This window comes from Grammomys surdaster, unplaced genomic scaffold (genome assembly GCF_004785775.1).
Source record: "Grammomys surdaster isolate TR1022 unplaced genomic scaffold, NIH_TR_1.0 126118, whole genome shotgun sequence".
NCBI classification, from domain to species: domain Eukaryota; kingdom Metazoa; phylum Chordata; class Mammalia; order Rodentia; family Muridae; genus Grammomys; species Grammomys surdaster.
The window spans coordinates 6,802,643-6,828,415 of NW_021620926.1; the positions used below are offsets into that span (position 1 = coordinate 6,802,643).

Sequence of the window (25,773 nt, forward strand, 5' to 3'; positions counted from 1 at the left end):
AGCATGTCAAGAAAGATCAGTGCTCAGGCATTGGGCCAGCACAGTGACAGAAGACTTGGTCTTTGAACCCTTTCCTGGTCCATTAGTCATGTCTTCCCTTTTCTGGGTCTCCTGTGGCCTTCCAAACCTTCCCCTCTAGCCCTGCTGCAGGTATGTTTTCACAGAGCTTACTTGAGAGTCGACTGGAAAGTTCCGCAGAGAGGCTGGTCATGCCGCTGGCACGGCCCGGTGAAATGGGTGTCGCTGGGTGAACAGAGGAAGAGGTGATGGATCCCAGGTACTGGTAGGACTGATCATAGGACCACGGTGGAGACGGCTGGATCTGCCTGGCATCTGCAGGGAGACAGGGATGTTGGTGATGGATGGGATTGGGCATGGTTTTTTAAAATGAAAAGTTCTTATAATGATAATTATTAACCATTATTTAAATAATTATACATGTATGTACACAGCTTGTTCATTTGTATCTAATGAGATCGCTAGAGTCCAAGGATTTGATACCTCTGTTGTATGAAAGCCCCATTAAAGATATTGAGATACAGTTCATGGACTTAGGGAGAGTTTTATTTGGTAAACCTTTCATATATATATTTTTCACACTAATACTGTGGGGAATGGTTTATACCGGACTCTGGTAGTTCTGGATGACTTTAGGTACTGAACATGACACATTCATCTTGGCCAACAATTACGATTACCATCACCAGAAACATTGTATCAGCTCAGATGGTCACCGGTGTACAGGGAGCACAAAGGAGGTAAGGGGATTTGGAGCATGAGGAAATCCTGAGTTTTCTACTTCAGCAAATGCCATTCCCCAAATGCCACAGAAACAATAGCAATTGTGATAGTAAGAGGATAACCTAACCTTCCCCATACACACACGTGTGCGTGCACAGACACACACACACACACACACACACACAGAGAGAGAGAGAGAGAGAGAGAGAGAGAGAGAGAGAGAGAGAGACAGACAGCAGACACAAACATGGCGAGTTACCAGGACACAGGCACACCAGTGAGGCTGCTTCACAACAAACCAAACCAGGTAGCATGGAGTCTTAGAGCCGGCAGTTATTTTTAAAAGGCAGAACTTTGAGAATGTTTCTTATAGATTGTCACCGAGCAAGAGCAGGGACAAAGCAGAGACTTGAGGCAAATGGCTTTTGTCCACTTGACTCCAGGGCTCAGTACGCCCTGTTGCTCTCTCTCACTTGCTTTGGTTTTAGTGTCCGGGAAAATAAAACACAAAATAACCACAAACCTGAACATGTAAAGGGCCACAAACCTGCTTGTTCCTGGACAAACATTTTAACTTGGAGTCTCCTGGGAAAGAGACCTCCTGGCTTCCTCCCAAATGGTGGAGGGTTTGTTTGAAAAGACGGCACAGAAAGGGAGCTGGTACACACTAACTTACCAGACAAGCGCTTCGATGTGGGTGGAGCCCTGTGCAGTTTTACAGCCGACCATTTCCGAGGGCTGGAGGTGCACAGAAACAACGCGATGTGCTGCATCTGACGTCACTAAGGATCTTGCTCCAAATGTGTGTGTCTGTGTGTGCCCACACTCTCAGATGTTTTCTACAAGCCATGCCTGCGTGTTCGCTACAGGCATTTAGCAAATGGACATATACTACTTGAATATTTTAATCACTTAGAAAGCAAACAAAGGAGGTTCTGTAATTGTCATGAAGGCCCCCGGGGTGTGAATTGCGGTATTGTAATCCATGCCTTGTTGTGTAGACAGCCTAGCACCCCAGCCCTGTGTCTAAAACCACACTAAGCATAAAGCATGATGCCCAGGTTCATGCTCCGTCATGTTTTACTGTAGTGAAAAACTCAGGCTAGGCCTTTCTAAACTCGTAATTAAGCCGTGCGAACGTTGCATAATATTTCACAGCCTCGCTTCGGTAAAATGACCTTTATGATTCAGCCTCGGGATCTGTGCTTTTTTTTTTTTTTTTTAAACACAGGTTATAGATTTGGCATCATCTTACTTCCCACCACAGTGTTGAGTGGGACACTGAAGACCAGGGCCCAGCAACCTTCATTTCCGCCATCACAAGGAACCTACTCGAGTCCTTTGCCAGGGGTGGGCCAGTAGGTGGTGGTGGTGAGCCTCTCCTTGTAATTTGGGTTGTTTTCAGCGTATTAATGATCCATTAAAAACAAAAACGAAACAAAAATGAACCAAAAGAGACATGAAAATGCAGTGCATTCTGCATTTGTGGGAGAGGTTCTGTTGTTAGGATGAGAGGGGAGGTGGGGCCATGAAGATAGGAAAGTTAAAATGGAAACAACCATATTGTTGGTTGCCTAGCAGCAAAAGGAGCTCTAGGCCCCTGGATCAAACCCCCATACTTCTCTCTCTACAGAGAGATGATCTCTAAAACCGTCCAGTGGCGACAAGGGAGGGTCCCCATACAAATTAGTCCAACTTGTGGTGACATCATTTAACTTACATGTTGCTAGAGTCAGGGAAGAGTCAGGTAGGGGACATGAGGTGAGGTGTAGGTACTTATCATAACTGTGTGCATTCTGGGAAATGCCACGAGGAGGAATTAAACGGGAGTTATCCAGAAAAGGCCACAGGCTGAAAGAGTCACCATTAGGCATTCCGCAAAGTACAGGTGTAATAGTCTTGAAGGAGTTGCCTCTGGTAAGCCAGTCCATCTGAGTGAACAAGAGTTGGCTACACATACACTGTGTGCCAGGCACAGGAAACATGGCTAGTGATAATGGTGACTAACAGCCACATGACCTCTGCCGTAGGCCATCAGGGAAAGGCTTTTAACTATGTGATGCTTGGAAAGGTTCCTTTCTCATGCACTTGTCAGCACACTGAGAGTTGCTTCATTCATTCATTCATTCATTCATTCACTCATTCACTCATTTAAACACACTCATAGGCTGGTGAAATTATTTACTTGTTCCCTCATTCATGTTTCCACAAATAGTTTTGCTTCACTGGGGTCCTGGTGGTGGGGATTCACTAGCAAATAGTTTTATAGTCTTTACTTTGTAAGAGTTACAGCCCCGGGATGATGTAAGGATTGAATAGTGGCTGGCCTGGTAAATCACATGACTAATTAGGACTTGCAGATGGCTGCTTCCAAGGTAGAGGCAAGGACAGCAGTAATATTTGTGACATGCATATGTTCTGCATTGGGGAGGAACAGGGTAGGAAAGCATTAGACATAAGTCAACCAGATTTGGGGTTGGATCTTTCCTTCTCCATAAACCAGCTTTAAGCAAGACTCACAGTCTTCTGACTACCAAGGGTAATATCAAGGAACATGCAAGCTATAGAAAAAAGATGTGTCACAATATGTGGCCATCATAAATGCTTAATTAATCTCAGTGATTTCCATGATTGTACTGCTAAAGGAAATGCAGTCTTGCCAAGAGGCTGATCTGGTGCTTACTGGTAAGGCAACACACACTTGCACTGGGGTGGGACTCGTACTACTGCAGTATTTGGAGCTGAGTATCTTGAGAAGAGGTCGGCTCTGGGGATCAGATGCCGAGTGAGTAAGGAAGCTGGAATTTCCTGATATAGAGAAAGCAGGAATTCAGTGTTTCAATCAATTCATGCTTCGGGTTTTAAAAGCACCAGAGGCATTGAGCCTTCTGTAGGCTGGTTGTTTTTGTTTTCAGGACAAATGGTTTTGATGGGATTACATGACCAAGGCCATTACAAATAATAGATAAGAGGGGCTCCTTTTACATTCCTGAACTCCACTCCCTTCCACTTGAAATGGAGGTCAAAGACAAGGGAAAAGGTAGGGAGATAGTACAAAGGACCATGACATATTTCACTCAGGAGAAGAATGTCTTAAAAGTACCTACATCAAAATGTCTTTAGAGTCCATCATGACCCTGCCAAATAAATCATATCAGAATGGCCTGCTTCTTCCATTTTTAGCACCAAAATGTAAAGGGCTTCAGAGTTACCATTCTTGTGAAACAGAAGAGAAAATCTATGACTTTCCTGGATCTCCCACAGAATTCTAGCAGTAAAGCAGGGCTCTACCCAAGTCTTGGGAAACAGGCAAGCATGGAAGACCAACCTAAGGTGTGTTGACTAAAAACAGAAGCTCATGGGAGCACATCACGGGGATGTCACAAGTTTCTGGAAGCTGAATATAGGCTGCTGATAATGAGAATGCAAGTCTGGAGAGCTATAGTCCTGTCCAGGAGAAACATGTCTATGGCCCAGGAACTCCACTGGGTTCTCATGGGATCCTATCTAACCATAGACTGCCAACCAAAGAGCTTTAAGAGTAGACTATGAGTTCATGAGAAGCTCAAAGACAGCAAGGGGGCAAATAACAAAGATGCTGGGGGAACTGGATGTGTTTGTCAACTATAGCTCTGTAAACATTAAACCCAACTGGACAAGCACAGAACACTCACACTCAAAGGTCTGAAGGGAGTAAAGTGAAACCAACCCAGAGTTTTATACCCAGCAAAACTATTCTTCCAATGCAAAGGGAAAAAATCAATACATCCTCTGATTAAATTGAAATCAATGATCACCAACAGACATGTTTAAAGGGCCTCAGTCAGCAAGAAAATGAAACAGATCAGAAACTTAGATCTGGGGTGAAATTGAGGTTAAAAGAGAAGAAGTGAATCAAATGAAATAAAGCCTATTTTCTATTCATAGTGGATCTCAAAGTTAACTGTTAGAAGTGGTAACAGCCACAGTGTATTGGACAGTTACAGCATGAAGATGAAGGAAATGATTGGCGATAATGACAGATAGGAAAGAAGTGATACAGGTCAGTGGGCTGGCACTTGTCCAACAACACGAGATTGATTCTTAGGACCCACAAGGTGGAAGGAGAACCATTAATTCCTGTGAATTGTTCTTTGACTTCCATATGTACAGTGCAGTACACACACACACACACACAAAGAGAGAGAGACAGAGAGAGAGACAGAGAGAGAGACAGAGAGACAGACACATACACACAGAGACAAGAGAGATTCACAGACAGACATAAACACACACAAAGAGACAGAGGCAGACAGACAGACAGACAAACACACACATACAGAGAGACAGACACATATACAGATACACAGAGACAGACACACACACACACACACACACAGAGACAGATGGACATACACATACATACAGACACAGACACATACACACATGTACACACACACAGACAGACACATACACACACACACATGCACAGAGAGAGAGAGAGAGAGAGAGAGAGAGAGAGAGAGAGAGAGGGAGAGAGAAAGACTAAATTAAAAAATGTTAAAAAATTTTAAAAATAACATATAACAATTAAGGAATAACATTATTTGATCGTGGACTTAGTTTTGTTAACTCTATAGCAATTATCATAGCAATTTTTAAAAGATTTTATTTATTTGTTTATTTATTGTTTAATGCATATCAGTGTTTGTTTTACCTGTATCATATCTGTGCATCTCATGTGCCTAGTGGCTAGGGAGACCTGAATCGGGTGTTGGATTTCCCTGGGATTGGAGGCAACAGACAGCCTTTAGCCACTAGTGGTTACTAGGAATCAAACCCAGGTCCACTGGAAGAGCATTCAGTGCTTTAATGTCTGACCTGTCTCTCTCTAGGCCACATAAAGCAATTTTAAAAAAAAGTCTATTTGCATACCTGATAGGCAAATAAACAAGCTAAAATGAAATCACATAAAATGTTTCGTTAACAGTGAGAGGAGTCAGAAAAGCCGGAGGTGGGGCAAAGAACCATGTGCAACAGACATAAAAGTTAGACCAAGGCAGATAATAATCCATCTGTATCTATAAACAGTTTAAAGGCGAATTGTCTAAATCTACCACAGAGGATGTCAGAACAAGCTACAAATAAAACTTAACTACCTGACGCATACAAATGGCTCATTTAAATGTAGACTCAGATAGGTTAAGCATGAAAGGGGTGGAGAGAAATTGTGCTAACATCAATCCTCAGAAAACCCAAGTTGCTGTATCAAGTTTTATACTAAGCTAGTTGAAGATGGAGCTTTTCAGGGATGAGAGATGAGTTACATTATGGAAAACTGAAAATACACATTCCTTAATGGGTTCCCAGTGAACGACGAGTGTCCAGAGACCTGAGGAAGAGCTTACTGAAACACAAGGAAGAACAGACAAACCCATCATTATGGCCGGAGACTTCAGCACTTTCCTTCAGTCACTGATAGACCATGCAAGCAGAAATTCAGACTCTGCTGACCTGGACAGTCTCAGCTTGACCTAAAGAACACTGGTAGACTACTCCCTTCTTCTGAAGCATGCAGACCACTCACTAAGACAGACTACCTTTGAGACCATGAAATACTACTTGGGCTTAAAGGCATAATCATACAAAGAAAGTATTTTCTTAGGCCACAAGGACTTAAACTAAAAACAAACAACACTTCCCTTGTAAAACAAAACAACAAAACAAAACAACAGTAACAAAGATTACTTGGAAATCCTCAAAACATGGGAGATTATCTGTAAATGCCATCGCCACCAAATAAGAGATCTGAAAAGATGTTTAAACTATTGGTCACTTAATGAAAATAAAACAACCAACATTTAGGGACTGGAGACAAAGGCAGTCTTGGAAGACAAATTTCTGGTGCTGAAAGCATATTTGTTAGGAAAGGACAAACACCAGTAACTTATGAAATGCGGAGGAGAAAGAACACTCCAGACCCAATGCAAAGAGAAGTAGCCATATCTAAACCAGTCAATGAAACTGACTTCAATCAGAATAACAAATAAATGCTCCTATTTTGAAAATCCAAAGCATCCTGATTTAGCCTTGTGCCCTCCCTGTCCAAGGAAAGGACATACAGGGACATCAGCCTAATTCACTTGAGCCTTTGGTAGCCCTGGCACCCGGCTTCACAGCTTGGGTTTCCCATTGCACTAGAGGATCTAGGGTCTTTCCCCAACACCTGGGTCAGGATGTTGGGGTTTGGCTGTAGTCAGAACCCTGTTCCTTGACTATTTGGTGGGCATCTCTAAAACAACAAATCTTTCATTCATCTTCGATCCATTAAAAATAAACAGTGGGCCATCCCCTCCAGGACAATTTGCTTTTTAAAGAGCAAAAACTGCTCTGTGAACATATAAACCCGAGAGGCCTGTTCTGGGTTTTTCCTTAGAAGACTCCCCCTCTTTCTGCAAGGAATAAGGCAGAGTCATCCTCAGGGCGCCCTCCCAGTGCACCTCAGTCATGGGCAGCTGGTGTAATGCCCTCTTGGATGCCTTGGAGAACACAACAGGATGTGAGTCAGGACAGAGATGGTGAGTCAGTTTCCAGGGTGATGTGTCAGGGCGAGCCCCAGGGGAGGTTTGCACCTTCTCATCTGGGACCCTTGTGAAGAAAGACCCAGGACACCTTGTATAGGAAAGTGGTGGTGCCCCCAGATGTTTGGAGGCTACCCCTCACCCCACACTGTGCAGTGTCAGCTTTCACAGTCCTGGTGTTGGACAGGTGACCCAGCTGAAAGGCTACTTCCTTGCAGTGTCTGGTGGTTTTGAGCAGTGTTTCCTTTGGCTTCTGCGGTAGATAGTAAATCCACAACAGCCCCAGAAATCAGAACAGCAGTCACCCCAGAGTCCCCCCAGGTAGACAGCACTGGATTAGCTTCGCCTAAGTATACCAGTGAGAACCTGTGTCAGTTCCCACCAGCTCTGGATCCTGGAAGAAAAGAGGGTTGTGAAAGAGTCCTGGGATTTGCCAACCATTTGTCTCCCACTGGCTGCAGACATTTTGGTTAGTCATGTGCTGCTCAGCTGCGGTCACTGTTCCAACGGTTACTTTGAAGGGAGGCATCCAGACTGAGCCAGGACAGAAACCTGCCTGGTTAGGGTGTTTCAAAGATCTTCAGGGTCTGGGGGACCCATTCTCCCCCACATCCATCAACCCAGGAGGTGGCAGGGTGCCTGGGAAAGGGAAGACAGAATTGTGTGGCTTTATCTCCACTATTCCTGTTCCGGTACCCAAATTCCGGTACCTAAATTCCAGTACCCAAATGCCTCCCTCAGCCCAGGGACACTTCCTGACTTTGTGGTCAGGATGCTACAAATCTAAAATGCTTATTCCCAGCATCAGCAATACTCCTAACCCTGGTGGCTTGCCCCAGAATCCTTTTCCTTCCAAACCTCTGTTTCCTCATTTTTTAAAATGGGGGTGAGGGGTAACCAGACTCACCTGCCTCACAGGTGTGAGAGTTAATTAATGTTTGTGGTACAGCTTTGAGATCCACAGATGAAAGGCTCTCTATAAATGCAAAGTGCTATTCCTCATTAGAGCTGCCAGACAGTTCCCAGGGGAAATAGTTCAGCCCTTACCACGAGGCTGCTCCTCTCAGCCAGATCAGTCTGAGACACGTCTGGAAAGGGCTCTGTATTTAGGCAGAGTCCTCCCTGTGCAAGGGTTCAGGTATAAGTCACCCGATTCTAGAAAAGACGCTATTTTCATAACACCTCTCATTCTCTGTTGGCACCGTCTCTCCTCCAGACGGAGAACGTCCTTTAGTGTCCAGACAGAACTATGGTTCTTTTTTGTTTGTTTTTGTTTTTTGTTTTTTGTTTTTGTTTTTGTTTTTGTTTTTCGAGACAGGGTTTCTCTATGTAGTTCTGGCTGTCCCGGAACTCACTCTGTAGACCAGGCTGGCCTCGAACTCAGAAATCCACCTGCCTCTGCTTCCCAAGTGCTGGGACTAAAGGTGTGCGCCACCACTGCCCATCCAGAACTGTGGTTCTGAGGGCACCAAAGGCCCCGTCTGGTCTCTGAAGAGTTCTTTCCTGCAGATAACTTATTTTGCTGAACTTTATTAAAGAAACCCCACCCCCAACCCAATGCCTCACCTATAAGGGCTGTCTGCACCTCTGACCACCACGTACGTTTTCTAGGCCCAGAGGAGCCTGTAGTCAGACTGGGTAACGTCCTGTCATGCTAGGCCATCGTGTGGCAGATGCCATCCTGTGGCAGATGCCATCCTGCTGAATTATCTTTTCCTACTCTATTCAGTCTCGAGAGGCTGAGGGTGAAGGCGTCTTTCTGGCCCCCAGGCCCCAGTGGTTCTTCTCCAGTCTCTTACTTGTTTCTACCCCTTCCTTGAATACAGAGAGAAGGAAATTCAGTGTCAGGGGTTGGAAGTACCAGGTAGCTTGGGCACAGCCCTTGGTATAGGGCGAGCAGACCCTCACTCATAACAGAGGCTGTTGACACCTTGTGTGGGGAGCTGCAAGCAGGAAGACCTCATGTCTCTGGGTGTCTTACAGAGTGGAATGTTCTAGGGATGGTTTACTGACGGTAGCACACACTGCAGACTCTACTCGTGTGGCACAGGTCAGGGGATGTTGGAGATGGTCTGGGCTGCCTGTCCAACAAGGTGGCTTGTTTGGTCCAGTCTGCTCTGGGATGCTCCTGGGTCTCCAGGGAAGCACCAACTGTCTTCTGAAAACTGGATGCAGCAAGAACTGGCCTTTGGGCAGATCAACTTAAGTGAATGGCTGAGACTTTATGACTGTGCTTAACATGCCTTAGGGTGATTGTAGCACCAAGAAAGGAGTGACCATTCTTTTTGGAATTGTAGAGGGTGGTGATGATGGACCTATTACCTGGACGATGTCAGACCAGTGCCCAGCCTAGAGTGAAGTCCGACCAACTCCAGACTCTGTCATGCCATTAGGCGGTTTTGTTTTCTTTGGGGATCACCAGTACCTGTGCAGTGCCCAGATCTCTGTGCCGAGGACTGTCACTGAGCCAACACTCGGGATCTCTGGTGGGAGAGCAGAGGTTACCTCTACCCCAGCCCCCTGACCCGTGTTCCCTGTGCACGCTTAACCTTGTACTCTAGCACTGTATTAGTTTTGTCCAATGTTACAACTGCTTGGGAATCTCTAAGGTGGCTTAAAAGGCAGAGCTCAGGCCCTGTCCCCTGTGTTCCTCTGATCAAAGTCTTAAGTAGAGATTATAGCATTCATTATACTGCAGAATCTGAAGAGAAATTCATGTTTGTGGGGACAAAGAATCAATGCAGTATCCTCTAAAATACTCCCCAAGACAGAACAGAGGGTCTCGGTTGTGCTATGGCTTGTGTGGGCCCCAAGCATCTCTAGGATCTGGGTACCTCACATATCCGCTGTTCCCTATTCCCAGACCAACGGCGCTTAGGCAAAGGTGGAGCAAGGGCATGGCTCTCCATTCTGAGAGGTTGTGATGAGGACACCCGTTTGCCCATTACTGCTGAGGCACACGGCTTATCCCCGGGCATACTCCCCTCCCATGAGCAGGGGTCATTGCATCAGCCTGTGAGGTACTAGAAGGTTGAAATGGGACCTCACCTGATCATTGTCAGTTCAGTTGCTGGTATGAAGAGGCAAGGCAGTCTCCCCATGCTACCCTTTCAGGGAATGGTAATGGTGTCCAGAGTGAGGACTGCTTGGGCTTTGTCCAGCAGAGACTCCTTATCCACACTGCCGGTGCTCCACATATAAGAGACACCACAGGCTATCAGGAATGAGTCTTGCCTCAGCCAGCCAGAGTTCCAGGGTGCATACCTGTGGTCCCCACAGCCATGTGTGCGTGGTTCCAGTGGCTAATGCCAGCTCTGAGATGCAGTGTGGACTTCTCCTCCCCAAACACCACATCTCCAGAGGTAGTCTGTCCCCAGTCTGCAGAACGCAGGCTCATGGCAGGGTGTCGCAGTTCCTGCCAGGACACAGGGGCTGAAAGCTGAATTGCAAGCCAGGGATTCATTGTTCTTTGTCTTCTGAGGTGTGAGTCATGTCAAAGGGTTGTTCTTGCTTTAAGAGCCTTCATTCCACACTCCCAACTCACAGAAGAACATTCCGACACAGGGAAATAGAAAAATTCCCCAAAGATGAAATGCCTAGCCCCCTTTGGTAAATGTTTGCAAGAGAGATCCAGTCAGTGTCTGGCCCCATGTCCTTTCTCCTTATGCTTTGTGTGTGTGTGTGTGTGTGTGTGTGTGTGTGTGTGTATGTGTGTCAGAGGGGTGGGGAGTGCTGGTCTGGTCTTAAAGGACTGTTCTCTCCAGCCTGAACCTGGGACATTGTTGTTTTTTCCTTTTCTGCACACCAGACTTCGGCCCTTAGAATCAATTCCACAAAGCCAAGCCAGGAGAACATCACCATCGAGAGTTGTGGGGTGGGAGTGGGGTGCTCCCTTCCCCCCCTTTACCTATCCCCTAGCCAGGCTATGCACAGGTCTCTCCCTGCATCAGAAGAATCTGATAAATAAGTGTAGGGTCTTCCTGATGAGGGGGATCAACCTTCATGATTCCTGGCTGTTCCTATCTGGGTTGTTCTAACACATTCATCTTTCGCAAGCACTGCCCTGTCTGACTGTCCAGTACAACGGACACTAAACACTACGCTTCCATTTGGTCTTCTAGAGCCTCTCCATGTGCTAGAAACAATGGTAGATCAGAGAAGCGTCTTCTCATTACATAAGGAAGGGTCTTGTCATTCAGCTAGAGACATGTAACCTTCATATACCTTACCATCCCATCCCTCCTGCTGGTGACCTCAGGATGATGACCTCAGGATGATGCTGGTGACCACAGTGGGATATGTGGCTAGGATCCCAGAGCTGATCTTCATTCTTGAATTGGGATGAGCTGATCTATAGACCCACCAAATTCCAGCTCATTTTCCACAGACATGCCTTTTGGAGGCACGGCGCTTATCACACGCCATAAACACAAGGTTCCTCCTCCACGCCCAGCAAATGCTCTTAGATACAGCTTTGTGTCTGAGGTTGCTAAATTACTCAGTGCTTGCCATCAGCAATAGGGTTGGGGGAAGGGGGCCGAGACCCTCCCCTACCCCAGGGATTGTTCATTTCTACTCAAGCTTTGAGTTGTTTAGGGTTCCTGAATGTCTTCACTTCACTCTCAAGCACCGAGGCACCAGACAATTCTCGATTCTCTGTTTCCCTGCCTGTAATCTCTCATTTTTGTGGGAGAACCACGGGAGGGAGACTCACTCACTTATGTTTGCAGCCCCTTTGCACACCCCACGCAACTGACCTTGATGTGAACTAATTGGGATTGCAATGTGCAATGGATTAATACCGCAGGTTGGTGAGGTGGAGTCTGCCATACTGGGGAGACCTTTGAAGATAAGAGTCATGCGTGCTTTCATAAACTAATCCCTGGTGCTCTGAACAAAGGACATAAACTAGTAAAGGCAGACTCATCTGGGGGCAATCTTCACTCACAGAGGCATTCCACCCAGTGCTCTGATTCAGAAAGGCAAATGGAAGTCTGCCAGAATTCTTTTAAACTCTAACACAGATCTCAAAAAAAAAAAAAAAAAAAAAAAACCACACACACACATACCCATACAGAGTAAAAACTCTTGGTAATAAGCAGGCCTCTGATGATCTAAAGATCCACAGCTTCATTTATTGACGAGGGAAAGTAAATGACATTTCAAATACAACCTTCACACTTGAACAGATGAGGTCACCCTGAGAAAGATGATACCGAACGGAGCCCAGCAGTGGGAATCCTCCCTCCAGAGAGCTCCTTTGATTTACAAGGTCAAGGCAGCCTTTTATACAGAAGCGATAGGTTTTCAGTGACTTGGACTCAGATGGAAGAAAAGCTATGTATAGGTTGTGATTGCGGGAGGTACTGACACATTTGACCACACAGCGGGACTGGCCTGAGGAGGAAGGAGGTGCCAGAGACCCGGAAGCCGAAGTCTTCTGCGGACAGACACCCAATCAACTCAGCTCTGTTATGCACATTGACATCTTATGTGCACGAACGGACTAAAAGCTTTGGGCTTTCCCAGGCCAGTCTAAACGAGTAGGGAACACTCTTCTGGAGGACTTTTAGTAATGTCAGGAAATAGGACCACTCTTGATTAGAGTCAGGAGAGCCAGAGGCATTTAGTGCGTAGAGACCAGGGGTGCTGTTTGGATTCAGTAAAAGAATGGTTCGGCTCCCAAAGTCAAGGGTAACTAAAATGACAAGGGAAAGGCTGGCCCAGGGAATGTCACACTGAAGGGGTAGTTTGGACAACTTCAACATCAAAGCAGAGCATGTGACTTCTAGAGGCTGTTCTGATTTCGAGAGATGTAAGCTAGCACTGTGGTCCGGGTGGAAGACACATGGATTGAGGGGGCTGAGGTAGGAGCAGCTGTGGCCAGGCTGCACCAGAGGAGAATCCTGTCTCCACACTGGTGTTTGCAGAAACTGCTTTCTCACAGTCTCAGGCTGACACCCAGACTTGGCACTGGTTGAATCCAGCCCCGGGGGAGCCACAGGTGTAAATGGCCAATAAGATTGCCCCTGAGTTGACCACTGGCTTTGCTACCTTGGAAGGGACAGGCCAGCACTTGCTTCTCCCGGGCTTTCTGGGCATGAGTCACATGTAACTAGATAATGGTGCAGATTGTTGTCAACAGTTCTGAGGTCTCATTCCAAAGACTCATGGAATGATGGGGCAGGAAGCAGCCCCAGAGACTGTCTGTGCCAGCTCCAACTCAGAGAAAGCTGGAGTCCAAGATGAAGGCACGATCTTTGTTCCCCACACAAGGCTGGTGGTAGGATGAAGGCAGATCTCCTGGCTAATTGTACATGGGTTACTTCCATAAGGCTATGGCAAAACACCCCTCCTCCTATCTAGTGACCTTACGGGCAAAATGAGAAGGCTTAACCTTCAAAAACTCTACAACTGACTGCTGAGGGCCTTAGTAAGATGGACTCTGAAGAGGGTGGGGGGCTCTGAAGAGGGTAGCTCCCCCTGTTTACAGATCTGGGGGTATTCAGAGCTCTCAGGGTTCCTTCACAATTCTGTTTTTACATTTGTGTCTCCTTTTATACCCACACCCAGATCAAAGACAAAATTTGGTGTCTTTTACTATCATAATTCACAAATAATTCAAAATCAAGGGCAGGAGAGGAAAAGACCACTTTGGAGACGGGGACTGGGGGAGTCACATTGTCACCCTTTGCCTCTTCTAATGGCTTTAAGCTGCCAAGCACTGCACTGTGCTGACTTGAAACCCTTTTATGGAGAGTGCCATACTCTTTCTGTTCAAATCACTTAAAATAATGAGTTAGCTGCACTTGTATTAGTCTTGTCTTTCAAGTGGATTAGATTCATGGGCTTGTTCCCCTCCAGACTCGCAAGCTTTGGCCTGGCTGTCTGAACCTCCAGATTAGACTGACGAGCAAACGCAGGCCAGACAGCAATGAAACGCAATTACCTAGGCAAACTTTTGAAGGATCTGAGCCCTGAGGCACAGGCTGTTTACCAGAGACTGAAAGCACCATTTGTACTGAGCAGGGCCAGTTGCTGTGGTCTTGGGAGCTCTGGATTCTGCCAGCCACTGGACTCCAGGCAGGATTTCTGGGGGCCCAGATAACATCAGCTTCTGTCCGCACCTCAGCACCTCAGGGGCTTTCTGGCTTTCAACAAGAAGATGCAAGCACCAACAAAAGCCGATTATAATATCTCCCTTTGTGTTTGCTGACTATCTCTCACTGGTGGGGCTTTTTTTTTTTCCCTTTCTTTTTCGTATGTATTGTGTACCACCTTGGGGGGAAAAAATCCAGAAGCAATCCTATGGTTGATTGGCTCTGTAAGTTGATTCTTTGAAAATGTACTGCCTTTCTGAAAAACAGGAACTTCCTGTCTTCTAAAAAAAAAAATAATAACCACCCCCACCCCCCGAAAAAAACAACCCAGCTCATCCAAAGCACTTACCCCTTGATTTGAACAAAAGACCCCCAAGAGTACCTAATGAAGGTTCCTCCCAAAGGGGACTAGTAGACTAGGGGGCCAGGGGGCTTCCTGTGAGGGGCCACAAGCTGACACTTTCACACAGATGGTAGGTAAGAAGACAGGTGGATGAGAGTGGGCATCTGGCTGGCTGGCAGAGCACCATCCTGTGACAGAGGAAGGACAATGAGAGGAAGGCAAGCCTGGCTTTCCTTTGTGGTGGGGGACAGTCCCCAGAGGCTGGGGATGGGGCCCTGAAGCCTCATGACTTGGCAATGGATCAGTTATTTTTAATGAAAAGATTTCTTGTGGTCAGACTAGCTTTGAACTTGTATACCTGAGAGCAGAGAATGACCATAAACTTCTGCTCCTCCCGCCTCCTCCTCCTGAATGCTGGAATCCAGGAGCTACAGATGTGTACCACCATGCCAGTACACCAAGTGCTAGGGATCGAAGTGAGGGCTCACACGCCCTGGGAGAGCACTCTCCCAACCAAGCTCCAGCCCTAACCCCGGGCAAGGCTTTATTGGGGTGAAAAGGTGGTGGTGAGAAGGCACTCAATAAAGAGTTTAGATGGATGGATTTGAAGAAGAATCTAGGAATGTGGTCTGGGAAGGAAGCAACAGACACACGCCTGAAGGGCAGGAAGCAGAAACCTGGCCCTACGGAAGAGGCAGTAATGTGGTAGGGGTGGGATCCCTAGGAAGCTGTGGCTAAATAAGACAGCTTATTTCAAGGTCTAAGTCTCTAATTAAGCATGCAAAGCAGGTTCGAATATGTGGAAGGCTGCCTCAGGTGAGGGTGAGATGTCTGTAGAGGAAGGAAGGCAGGAGATCAGATCTATCATGAGAAGAGTATTTGGTGTGGGGCTGTTGAACAGCTTGGCGGGGGAGGGGGCAGGTATCTAAGGGTGTCTCTGCCTTTGTGAACACAGCCATAAACCTTATGGGCCAGAATGTCAAGAGGCAAAGGGACCTGTCATTCCCTTTTTTGCATTCTTCCATGCCTGGAACTTTGAAATGGGGTTCAGATCCACCAATGCTCCACTTTGACCTGTGTTCTTAAGATGATAGGGAATGCCGCTGGCTTCTGTACCTCAAGGCCTGTATTCCTGGGGACCCAGAGAAGCGAGGGGCGTTCAAGGGTACTTGGGGGTCTGCTGACCCTTCTGTGGGTCTCAGTGCCCAGATTCATGTGTGGGGAAGGTCATGCTGGAACACACAGACCCTGTCCTCTGTTACCGGACTGCCATGCTGACTGCACAGGATGCTGCCTCGCCCAGGACCATGAGGGAAAGGGCGCTTGGCCCCTTCACCTCACAAGTAGAACCAGAGAACAGACAAGGGGAGATGTCACAATGAGAGGAACTATCAGGCTTGTCTAGGAACTGGGGAGAAGACTCGGTTTGGTCCTCTGGGAGATGAAGATGTCCTGAGAGAAGGGACATGTGAGGTATGCTGAAATCTGGTAGGGGATGGGGACGGGGTGAGGAGGGAACAGGCCAGACCAGGGAGGAAGACAGGTAAGAAGCTAACGCTCACATCCACTGCGTACTCCTGCCTCCTTCCTCTTCCTGTGCTTGACTGTGGGCAGTTTCAGAGCTCGGATGGGCTAGGGAGCCAGGGAGAGCCCCTCAAAGCCTGGAACACCACAGGGAGGCACTGCTTGAGAAGGGAATTTAATGGGCAGTGAAAACAGTTCTGTGTGCCAAATCTTTGGCCTTCAGTTTGCTTGAAAGGCATTAATGGGCATGGCCCTCTGAAGGCTACATGATCAGACCAGGTGGGCACAGTCAGTGGCACAGGGCCGAGGGAGGTTTATAATGGTCACTGGACTCCCTGAAGGCAAGGGAGCCAACAGGAAGCCGCAGGATCTTCACTTACATCGCCACTCAGAGTCGCAGTGGTGGAATTGCACACTGAGGTCGAAAGCATCTTTTTATTCCTGTACCCTGTGGTCGTTCTGCTGCGTCTGAAACGCTGTTGCTGTCCACTGATATCCACATAGAGACACAAGATGGCTGAGCAACAGTGACTTAAGCTACAAGAAGGACTTCAAGGGACTTCAAGCCTCCTAAGTTCTCAGTTGCCCACGAACTAACACTGTTTGCTTTCCCTGTAGTGTCCGTCAGGAGGAAGCCCAGAGATGGGCTGGGCGTGTAAATGAGCTCTTTGTAGCTACGAGATAGATGGCCATGGGCACCTAAGCTCCAGGTCACTGGGAGACTGCTGAGATATCTGAGTCCCCAAGGCATGGTAGATACACAAAGGAGTGAGTGTGAGTGTGTGTGTGTGTGTGTGACTGCGTGTGTCAACCACCAAGGGTTCCTATGGCTCTTGCATCACAGAATGCCTGTTCTAATTTGCACGACCCTTGTTTTGAGCCTGCTCTGTACAATTCTGTGAGGATGAGTCCATGGCTGACTAATACACCTTCAGGGCCACCAACCCTGAGAAGTGCCAACCTGGGCTGTATCTATTGCTGTCAGAGCCTTGGGGTGGGGGTTGGCATTGCAGAGTTTACATGGCCAACTCAGTTGTCTGTTGACAGGCTGGACTGTAGTGTGAAGTCTGGTATTTCATCAGCGAGTGATTCCCTCCCGAGGGTGAACAGAGAGGAAAGGAAGAACTAGAAGAGACACAACCACGAGTGGGGGGAAGGGCTCAGGTTCCAGCACTGGGCAGGTGGGCTAAAGGTTACATTCCCTTCCTCCTCACCCTGTGTCTCTACAGATGGAAATTGATTGTCTAAGACCTCTCTCTCCTTATGCCGCAAGAAGTTTTTCATAACAGGGCTGCTATTGGTTAGAAACTATATTTAGTTTCTAAATATAAATTTATTAAATTGGGGGATAGGAGTGGGCAGGGAGGAGGGGACAGGAAAGAAAAAGAATTCAAGCATTGGCTGACCTAGTGCGTCCCCAGTCTTGCCTTGGCTTCTCCAGTTCCCCCTCCTCCCAACTCCTCCCCCAAGTTCTGAAGGCTGGAGATGCCTCTAACAAGGCCCTCATTGTCCCAGACAGGTGTGAGATTGGACTTGATCCGTGGCCAACACCTCCAGCACCAGAACCAGCCCTGTAAGCTGCAAACATGCACCAGCCCTCCAGTAATGCCTCTGCAGCCAGCCAGAGACTCAACAATTTAAGGCTTAACACGCACAGCATAAATCAGAGGAGGATGGACCAGCCGACCGGCAGCTTCTTGGGCAGGTGCCTGCAGACTGTCTGCAGATCAGACCCTGCCTGTTTGGGTTATGTGAGACACACACACAAACACACACACACACACACACACACAAATATAAGGATGAGAAATTGGGTGGAGCTGTGTGCACAGGCACACCTGGGTTTGCCCTATCTTGTCCCAACAGCCCCTCACTCGCCTGGATGGTGTTTGGAAGGGACTCCTCAGGATGGCTCTTGGTGCTACTTCCAAATACTAGGAATGTGTCCAGCGACTGAGACTGAGAAGAAAGCCAAGCATTCGGATAACAGTGTATGCCACCTGTGGCAAGTCACTTTACCCCTCTGGGCTGCCATTGCTCACTATTTAAGGAACAGGCTGGCCATCCTGTTTTGCTCTCTTTGAGACACTCATCATCATCCCCGACAAGCTCAAAGCTGCCATAAGGATGTCTAAGTCGGGAGTAATCATTACAGGTGGGAGATAAAATTCACTGAACGCTGGGATCCGGAGGGGATCCTCTGCGTTTCCCAGCATGCCCTTCATCGCTCTAACCTTATCTTCTTTAGAGACTTGTGTTTCTCAGACAGTGGAGGAGGCAAGCCCAGAGTGCAAGTCCCCTGGGAGTTCGGGTCATGACTTGTCAAGAGCACACTCCGTGGGTGGTGAAGGTGGGGATGACAAGCCAGCCGGCAGGGCTAATTAGCGAAGGGAGTCACGTCCCCATTCTCTTTTAAAACCCGGTTAACTATTAAGTAAATATCACTTGAGAGCCAGGATACTGGAGTCCTCTGTCTCTCAGTTAAGGAAGGGAGCCAGAAGCCACCCATCTATGCAGGATCCTGTTCCCTGGCAGCTCGGAGAGAGAGAGAGAGTGGTGGCTAATCTTACAAATTCCAAAGCACCTTCTGATCTAGCCATTCAAGACCCTGACTCTGAATTCGTGGCTGTCACAGGGACACCTCCGGCTGGATACAGGTCTTGGCTCACACACGCTGTCTTCTGGGAGTAATGACATGAGGTTGGCAGTACCATCCTGAACTGGATGGAGGGGTCTGTCACTCTGCATCTCCTCCCCCTCCCAGCCTAGGGCCTGCCCAGAGCGGCTGGCCTCCCCACAGCTGTGGCTGTATCAGCCCACACACCTGTTTGCTGTCCTCTTGTGGGCCTGACAGCCTGGGCTGCAGCCGAAAGCAGGCTTACAGGGTACAGCTTTCGGTGGTGGATTCGGCAAAGGGAGGTATTTACTTAAAACCAGTCAGGGAGATGAAAACTCTTTCAAAGAAATCCTTTAGTAGATGGTACATTAAAAGCACAGAAGAGTCAGGCCACTCATATGTGGTGAATCTGTCTAATTCAAGAAAGCAACGGAGAGGGGGAGGGGCCACCCCCTGATGGCTGCCCACTCAGGGCCGCTGGGTTCAGGAAGTGACCTGTCAGCTCACTGCAGCTGTTAGCAGGCTGGGGGTGTTTGCAGGGACTGAGGAGGATGAGAAAGAGTGTATATCCTTGTTTATATAAAAAAAATCCCTATTTTAAAATATATCATTTTAATTATTTATTTTTAAAAATATTTAAAAAAATAAAATTCAGCATTATATGAAGAAGGAAAGGGATCATAAGAAACTAAATCTTACTCTCTCCCAGAGCCAAAACCACATTTCAGGAAAAGGCTGAGTAAGGCTGAGGCAGCGTTGGGCAGATGAGCTGTTCCCTGTATGACAGACTTAAATAGGAGAGTTCAGTTAGGGATGCGGCCAAGGATGGAAAGTCTCTGGGCCCTCAGGGTGTTGGCTGGGGTGGGGGTGGGCCAGAGAAGAAGCCCTAGGCAAAGAGTTAAGAGTCCTTTCAACCTTCCTGTTTTATATTCTCATACAGTCTCTTGGGATTGTGACTATGGATGGTCCCCCTGGAGTTTACCCAAGGACCCCAAATCACCAAAACTCTAAAGGCCATTGTCACAGAGTGGCTGTGAGCCTCACAGGACAGGCTTCCTGTCAGCCAGGGAGCCAGCAGCAAGAGCTGCAGTAGGAAGAGCAGGAACATTCTCAAGAACTTCCAGCCCACTGGGCACTGTGCTCAGCACATCCCGGGATCGCATCTCAGCCTCAGTGAGGAGTTTGTACAGGAGTGACCAGAAAGGCACGACCATATCGAGACACCACGTGCTGGGCACCCGACACTTTGCTCAGGCTGACTTAGTCTTCAAGACCATCTGATGAGTCAGGCTTATGAGCGTACCCATTTTACAGATGGCAACAGTGTGGCACAGGGACCTCCTGTAACTAGGAAGTGGATAAAGTGGGGTTTGAATCCCAAAGCATTATGGATCGGCATTAGGCTGTCCTAATGTATTAGGCTTTTCTAGGAGACCCCAGGCTTTATCCTGGAGCCCCTCTGATGACCAGGTGTGAAGATTAGTGCTGTGCCAGGTGATGGGATGGATGGCAGGAGATTTGCCCTTTTGCCCTGCCATCTCCAGGCTCTGGAGTCTGCCTTAGAGGAAGCCATGACTGGGCAGGGAGAAAGTATGATGACAAGAGGTACTCTTGGAGGCCCTCCGCTGAGTCTACCCTCCCCCAAGGCGTGAAGGAATCCAATGGGGAAATCGGGAAAAGCCACAGGAACAAGAATAACAAGGTTTCCTTCCCCTTCCACCTGAACTGGCTATTCAAATCCAATTTTAAGCTCCTGCTTTGTAATTTATGGAAAATCATATTCAATTAGACAGACCCATGCCTGGGCAATGACTTCTCTCATTTAGCAACATATGGTGGCTTGGAGCTTCTCTAAGCTTGATCACACAGCAAAAAGTATCACTCCACGCCCTGCTCCCCCCCAAAAAAGTCTGCCAATCAGAAGCAGCAGGGTTGGGGGCTCTGGGGTCTCGCTGTCAGTTTCCCTGAGAGCATTAAGGGTGACGGTCATTCCTTCAACATGCTGTGTCCAGGATTACAAAATGTTTAGGACCAAGCAGTGGACCATTTGCAATACAACGAGGCCTAGGAGACTGGAGCGAACAGTGCCAGGCATGGGGAGATTCAGTCAGTGGAGTGCTTCCCTCACAAGTATGAGGCCCTCAGTTTCATCCCAAGAACATAAAGAGTAGGGTGCGGTGGCACATGGTGGTAACCTCAAGGGTTATAGTGAGACGAGAGATACAGACAGGGGACTTCAGGAGTTGGCTGGTCTTGTAGTCTAACCTCGGCAAAGCTCAAGACTAACAAGAGGCCCTGTCTCAAGCAAATGTGGCAGTTATTTGAGGATGACCCTTGGGGCCATCCTCCTACGCCTGAGGCTGTCCTCCGACTTTCACATGTACATGTGTGTGTGTGCCCACCCATATGCATCCCACCCCAGAAAGATGTATGCATCAAGGGGTGGGGATTGTCAGGAAATATGAAAAGGAAGGAGCAGCCGAACTGAACCTTCTAGAGGGTATTTCCTCTGTCTGTGACGTCACCAGGCCACTCGCAATCCATTCCATCAACATAAGCTATAATGGCTTGTAGCTGCCTTTGGTGACTGTGTGAACCTGACGGCATCAGTAGGATAGTCTTTCTTGCCTCAGCTACTCCGGTAAAAAATCCAGCTGCAGACACGATCACAGACCTACCCTGAAGTGTTTAAATCAGGGGTGGGAGAGAAGGTAGGATCAGGTCTGAAGAGCTCTGGGCTCGCTCTTAAGATACTGGCCTTTCTGGAAAACCAATGGAAGCATATCCTCAAATGTGGGCAGTTTCGGTTGGTCTGTGGAGTGGGTGGCTTACCGCAAAATACAGATGACGGTGAGCTGACCTTGAGAGGTGTAAATAAACCACAGAACAGGCAGAAAGGCCAAGTGAAGCCCTTGAGCCTGGGCTGACTTTTACAGATATTTTAATAACCTTATCATTCTGTAATTTGCCATCTGATACGTGCAGAGAGATGTGCTAATGGAAGGAGAGAGACCGCAGCCTCGCGGTCATCCCAGGAGACTTCATAAAGCCACCGTGTTTGCTCCCGTTGTATGAGCAGTAACTCTAAGACATGCAGTCTCTTTAGTTCTCGGCCCCTTCTGGTCTCAAGATGTTCTCTCAAAGCCACTGAAGCAGCCCTTCAAAGTGTGCGGAGAGAAAACAGCAAAAGCTCTGAGCCTCAGATCTGACTTATGGGGAGAAGACCACTCCTGCCATGAAGCTGGAGACAGCCCTCATGGGTGAGTCAGTGCACCCACGAGCACACCAGTTCACAGGCCTTCCTTCTCTAGGGAAGTTCTACTTTAGTCCATCAACAGTGTCTCTTCATTCCAGAGCAGCATGGTTCTACCTACATCCTCTGCCACACCCCCAGGATTGGGAGTCACCACAGTGCTCAAGTCGTGATAAGTTTAACTGTGTTACATTTGGAACCCCAAATTCAGTGACTTAACAAGTGAGACTGTGTGAGAATTAAGATAGGGCATGAAGGAACCAGAGACAGACTTGGTGTCCTCCAATGCCATCCCACAGTTGTTGGATAATATGGAATGTGTCTATCCATCTGATATGGCAGAGAGATTCCACCCACGTGATTCCCTCTTAGAGGAAAGGGCTGGAGTGTTGTGTTTAAAATGAATACCCACCTGTGATGGATTGTATATGCTTGGCTGAGGCAGTGGCACTATTAGAAGGTGTGGCTTTGTTGGAGTAGGTGTGTCACTGTGGGCGTGGGCTTTAAGACCCTCATCCTAGCTGCCTGGAAGTCAGTTTTCTGCTAGTAGCCTTCAGATGAAGATGCAGAACCCTCAGCTCTGCCTGCACCATGCCTGCCTGGATGCTGCCATGTTCCCACCTTGATGACAATGGACTGACCCTCTGAACCTGTAAGCTGGTTTCAATTAAATGTTGTCCTTATAAGACTTGCACTGGTCATGGTGTCTGTTCACAGCAGTAAAACGCTAACTAAGACGCCACCCTTCTAAAACTATAAGGTTATAATCCATGGAGATCAGAATTAGACAGTGATGGTTCAAATCTTACAAATACATCTGGAAGGTTCTAATCTAAGTCTTGCATGTGCCAGAGGGAGGCACTGAGCAATGAGGATGCCCAGGTACTGCGACCTTGCGACCTGAGTCAGAGGAAAGGGTCCCCTCTGGCCAGCCTCTCCTACCAGTGGCCTGGTGGCTCATTCTAGCACTGGAAACATGGTTCCATTTGCTCTTAAAGGGCTCTACTTATAAAACGGTAAGCACAGCTCAAAGGAGCCAAGGCCAGCTAGGACTCAGCCTGAAGACCCTCCATCACCTGGTTACAGAAATCAACTGAACAAGGAAACAGCATGGTCCCAGCCCCAGTTCTCCCTTGCTCTGTTCTCAGGCATGCACAGAGAGGCAGAGCGTACACATGACTGATCCGTGTTTGTTTTCAGGGTGAGTTCTATTCTATTCTTCTCCTTATTAGTTTGTCATATTGACTGTGGCTGGTAACCGAATCGCCCGGCATTGACACATAAAATGTCCTGCCAGAAAGGGATTATGGGAGGAAACTCTGTGGAGAGATGCGAGGAGGCTTGTCAGTAAACAGTGCCTTTGCAGGCTTTCTGCGATCCCTGCCTTTAATCTCCACAACAATTGGCTGTTCTGAGGCTCTGCAGCCAATTGTTTAACATTAATATAGAGTCTACTGTGGGGCCAAGAAGTGTGGAAACAGGGCAGACACCAGGCACTAGGTGGCTGTTGTCTGGAAGATAAGGGATATCCTTAGTCCATAGTCCCCCAGAGTTAGGATGGGGTGTCCTGGGAGCCAGAGAGAGACAAGACAAGACAGTGGTGAAGCCTTTGGAGATGCACTTACAAAGCCTACCACTGGGAGAACTCCTAGGTGGCCCAGGGCCCTTTCAGCTTGACACAGTTCCCTCTAGTAAACTTTGATAAAGTTTCACAGCTGTTAAAAATTCTCTTACTCCTCTAGACTTGAAAGGCTCTCTGTAAGTGATTTGTGGCTTGGCATTATGAGGGGCCCAAAGCAAACCATTGTCCTTTTAGAATGGGAATCTGGTTAACAATGCTCTGTGCTAATGCCCCTTGGTGCTTCAAAACTACATGCCTGCCTCTGGTCTGGGAGGTCAAATTCTTGAGTCCTTCCCAACTGTCTGGCTTTGGTCTTCAGGGCAATTTTTGTTTCTCTGCTTGCTGCTTATCTATGTGGCCACAGGATTTTGGAGGATCCAGGCCTCCTGTGTTCTGATCTGACTTTACACCTTAGATATTGGGGTGGGGCTGAGGCTGGGAGATGGAAGCCTCCCTTTTCCACCACCGTTGACTGTTTGGCTCCATCTGTATAGGTGCTCTAGAAACTCTGGGAATTAGCTGATCTTGTCCAGAAAAAAGAAATTCTACTCTCTGTTCGGGGGAATAGAAGAATCATGACATGGCCCTGGCCAATGAAGAGCTGAGATGCCAAAGTCCAGATGACAAGACAGGGACACACGTGTATGAACTCACATTTACCTGGACACTAGGTCTACTCTGAGGGACAGACAGATGGGAAAGTTCTCACTGGACGAACCAGGACCTACTGGCTAATGTTCTGATGACATCAGTATCTTGGTTTTGATCTAGGGCACTGAACAGTGGCAGCAGGAAGGCCATATTCTGACTGTTAGATTGTGACTAGGATCTCATTTGCAAAAGGACCAGTCTTTTACACACATAGCAAAGTGAGGGGCCTGACACTGGCGTGAGTAACCTGGATCTAGATAGGGTGGCATGTGACCTTTTAAGGAGAGAGAGAGAGAGAGAGAGAGAGAGAGAGAGAGAGAGAGAGAAGAGAGGGGGATGGGGGGAGAGAGGAGAGAGAGGGGAGAGGAGAGAGGGGAGAGGGGGCAGGGGAGAGAGGGGAGAGAGGGGAGAGAGGGAAGAAGAGAGAGGAGAGAAGAGAGAATGTCAAAATAGAAGGGGGGAAGGGAGGGATGTAGCCATGGGCCAATGAGTGCCTGGATCTGGTAAGGATTAGAAGGGCCCTTCTCTTGGGCCTTCAGTGGGAGAGCCATATCATGTCACCTTAATGTTGGGACTTGTAGCCTCCAATTTTGAGAGAATAAATTCTCGTTGTTTTGTCACTAAATCTGTGGTCTGTACGTTGTGTCAGCCACAGAAAAATCAGTCAAATTTGTTTTGTCGACCAGAGTTGTTAACAGTGACTGCTCACCGAGGACATTCTGACAAGAACAATTACCAATCCCAGTTTGCAGATGGGAAGACAGAGGCTTTAAGAGGTTAAAATTCTTGCTAAATGTCCTAAGAGTATATACAATAGGAAGTTTGGGCCAGTTTGTGGCTGTACTCTTTTTTCTTAGCCGCTAAAGACTGGTGCCTTTCGAAGCCTCTACTATTTAAGGTCACCGTTCAGTAAGCACACAAATGACCGCACTGTAAGGTCCCGAGGACACGTTTTAATGCACCTGTGTGTGGTCTCCAGAGTCATTATTCTCAGGGAGATGTTCGAAACCTCAGAAGCCCAGAGAAGGACAATTTGATCATAGAGACCAAACTCCATTTTAAATGACTTTCCCTTTTAATCAGAAAAGTGTCCACAAGGGACTAACAGAATCCTGAGAATATGGGCAGACCTCTTTGAGCAACAATCATGAAACAATTTGGAAACCAGGTCCTATTAAACTGTGGTTTTGGGTTACAAAGGTGGTGTCAGTTTAAGTGGTAAGTGATTCTTTGAAGGGCTGATTAAGTATTTGGGGGCAAGGTCAATACATAATACACCAAGGTCGTGCACACTGCTCTGCTTTAGGGACCATGGTGCTGGCACCTGTGCCCATCCTTAAGGTGGCGGGTTATGTTAGCACCT

The 25,773-nt window shown here is 47.7% G+C and overlaps 1 protein-coding gene across 2 annotated transcripts in view; it reads right to left on the minus strand.

The window, feature by feature from the left end:
* The window catches only part of Runx1 (RUNX family transcription factor 1), a 224,832-nt gene that overhangs the window by 11,062 nt on the left and 187,997 nt on the right, over nucleotides 1–25,773 (minus strand). For both annotated transcript variants that reach the window (XM_028756341.1, XM_028756340.1), the window contains one exon: nucleotides 172–333. In XM_028756341.1, coding sequence (XP_028612174.1) covers nucleotides 172–333 — 162 coding nt within the window. The remainder of the gene's footprint in view (nucleotides 1–171; nucleotides 334–25,773) is intronic.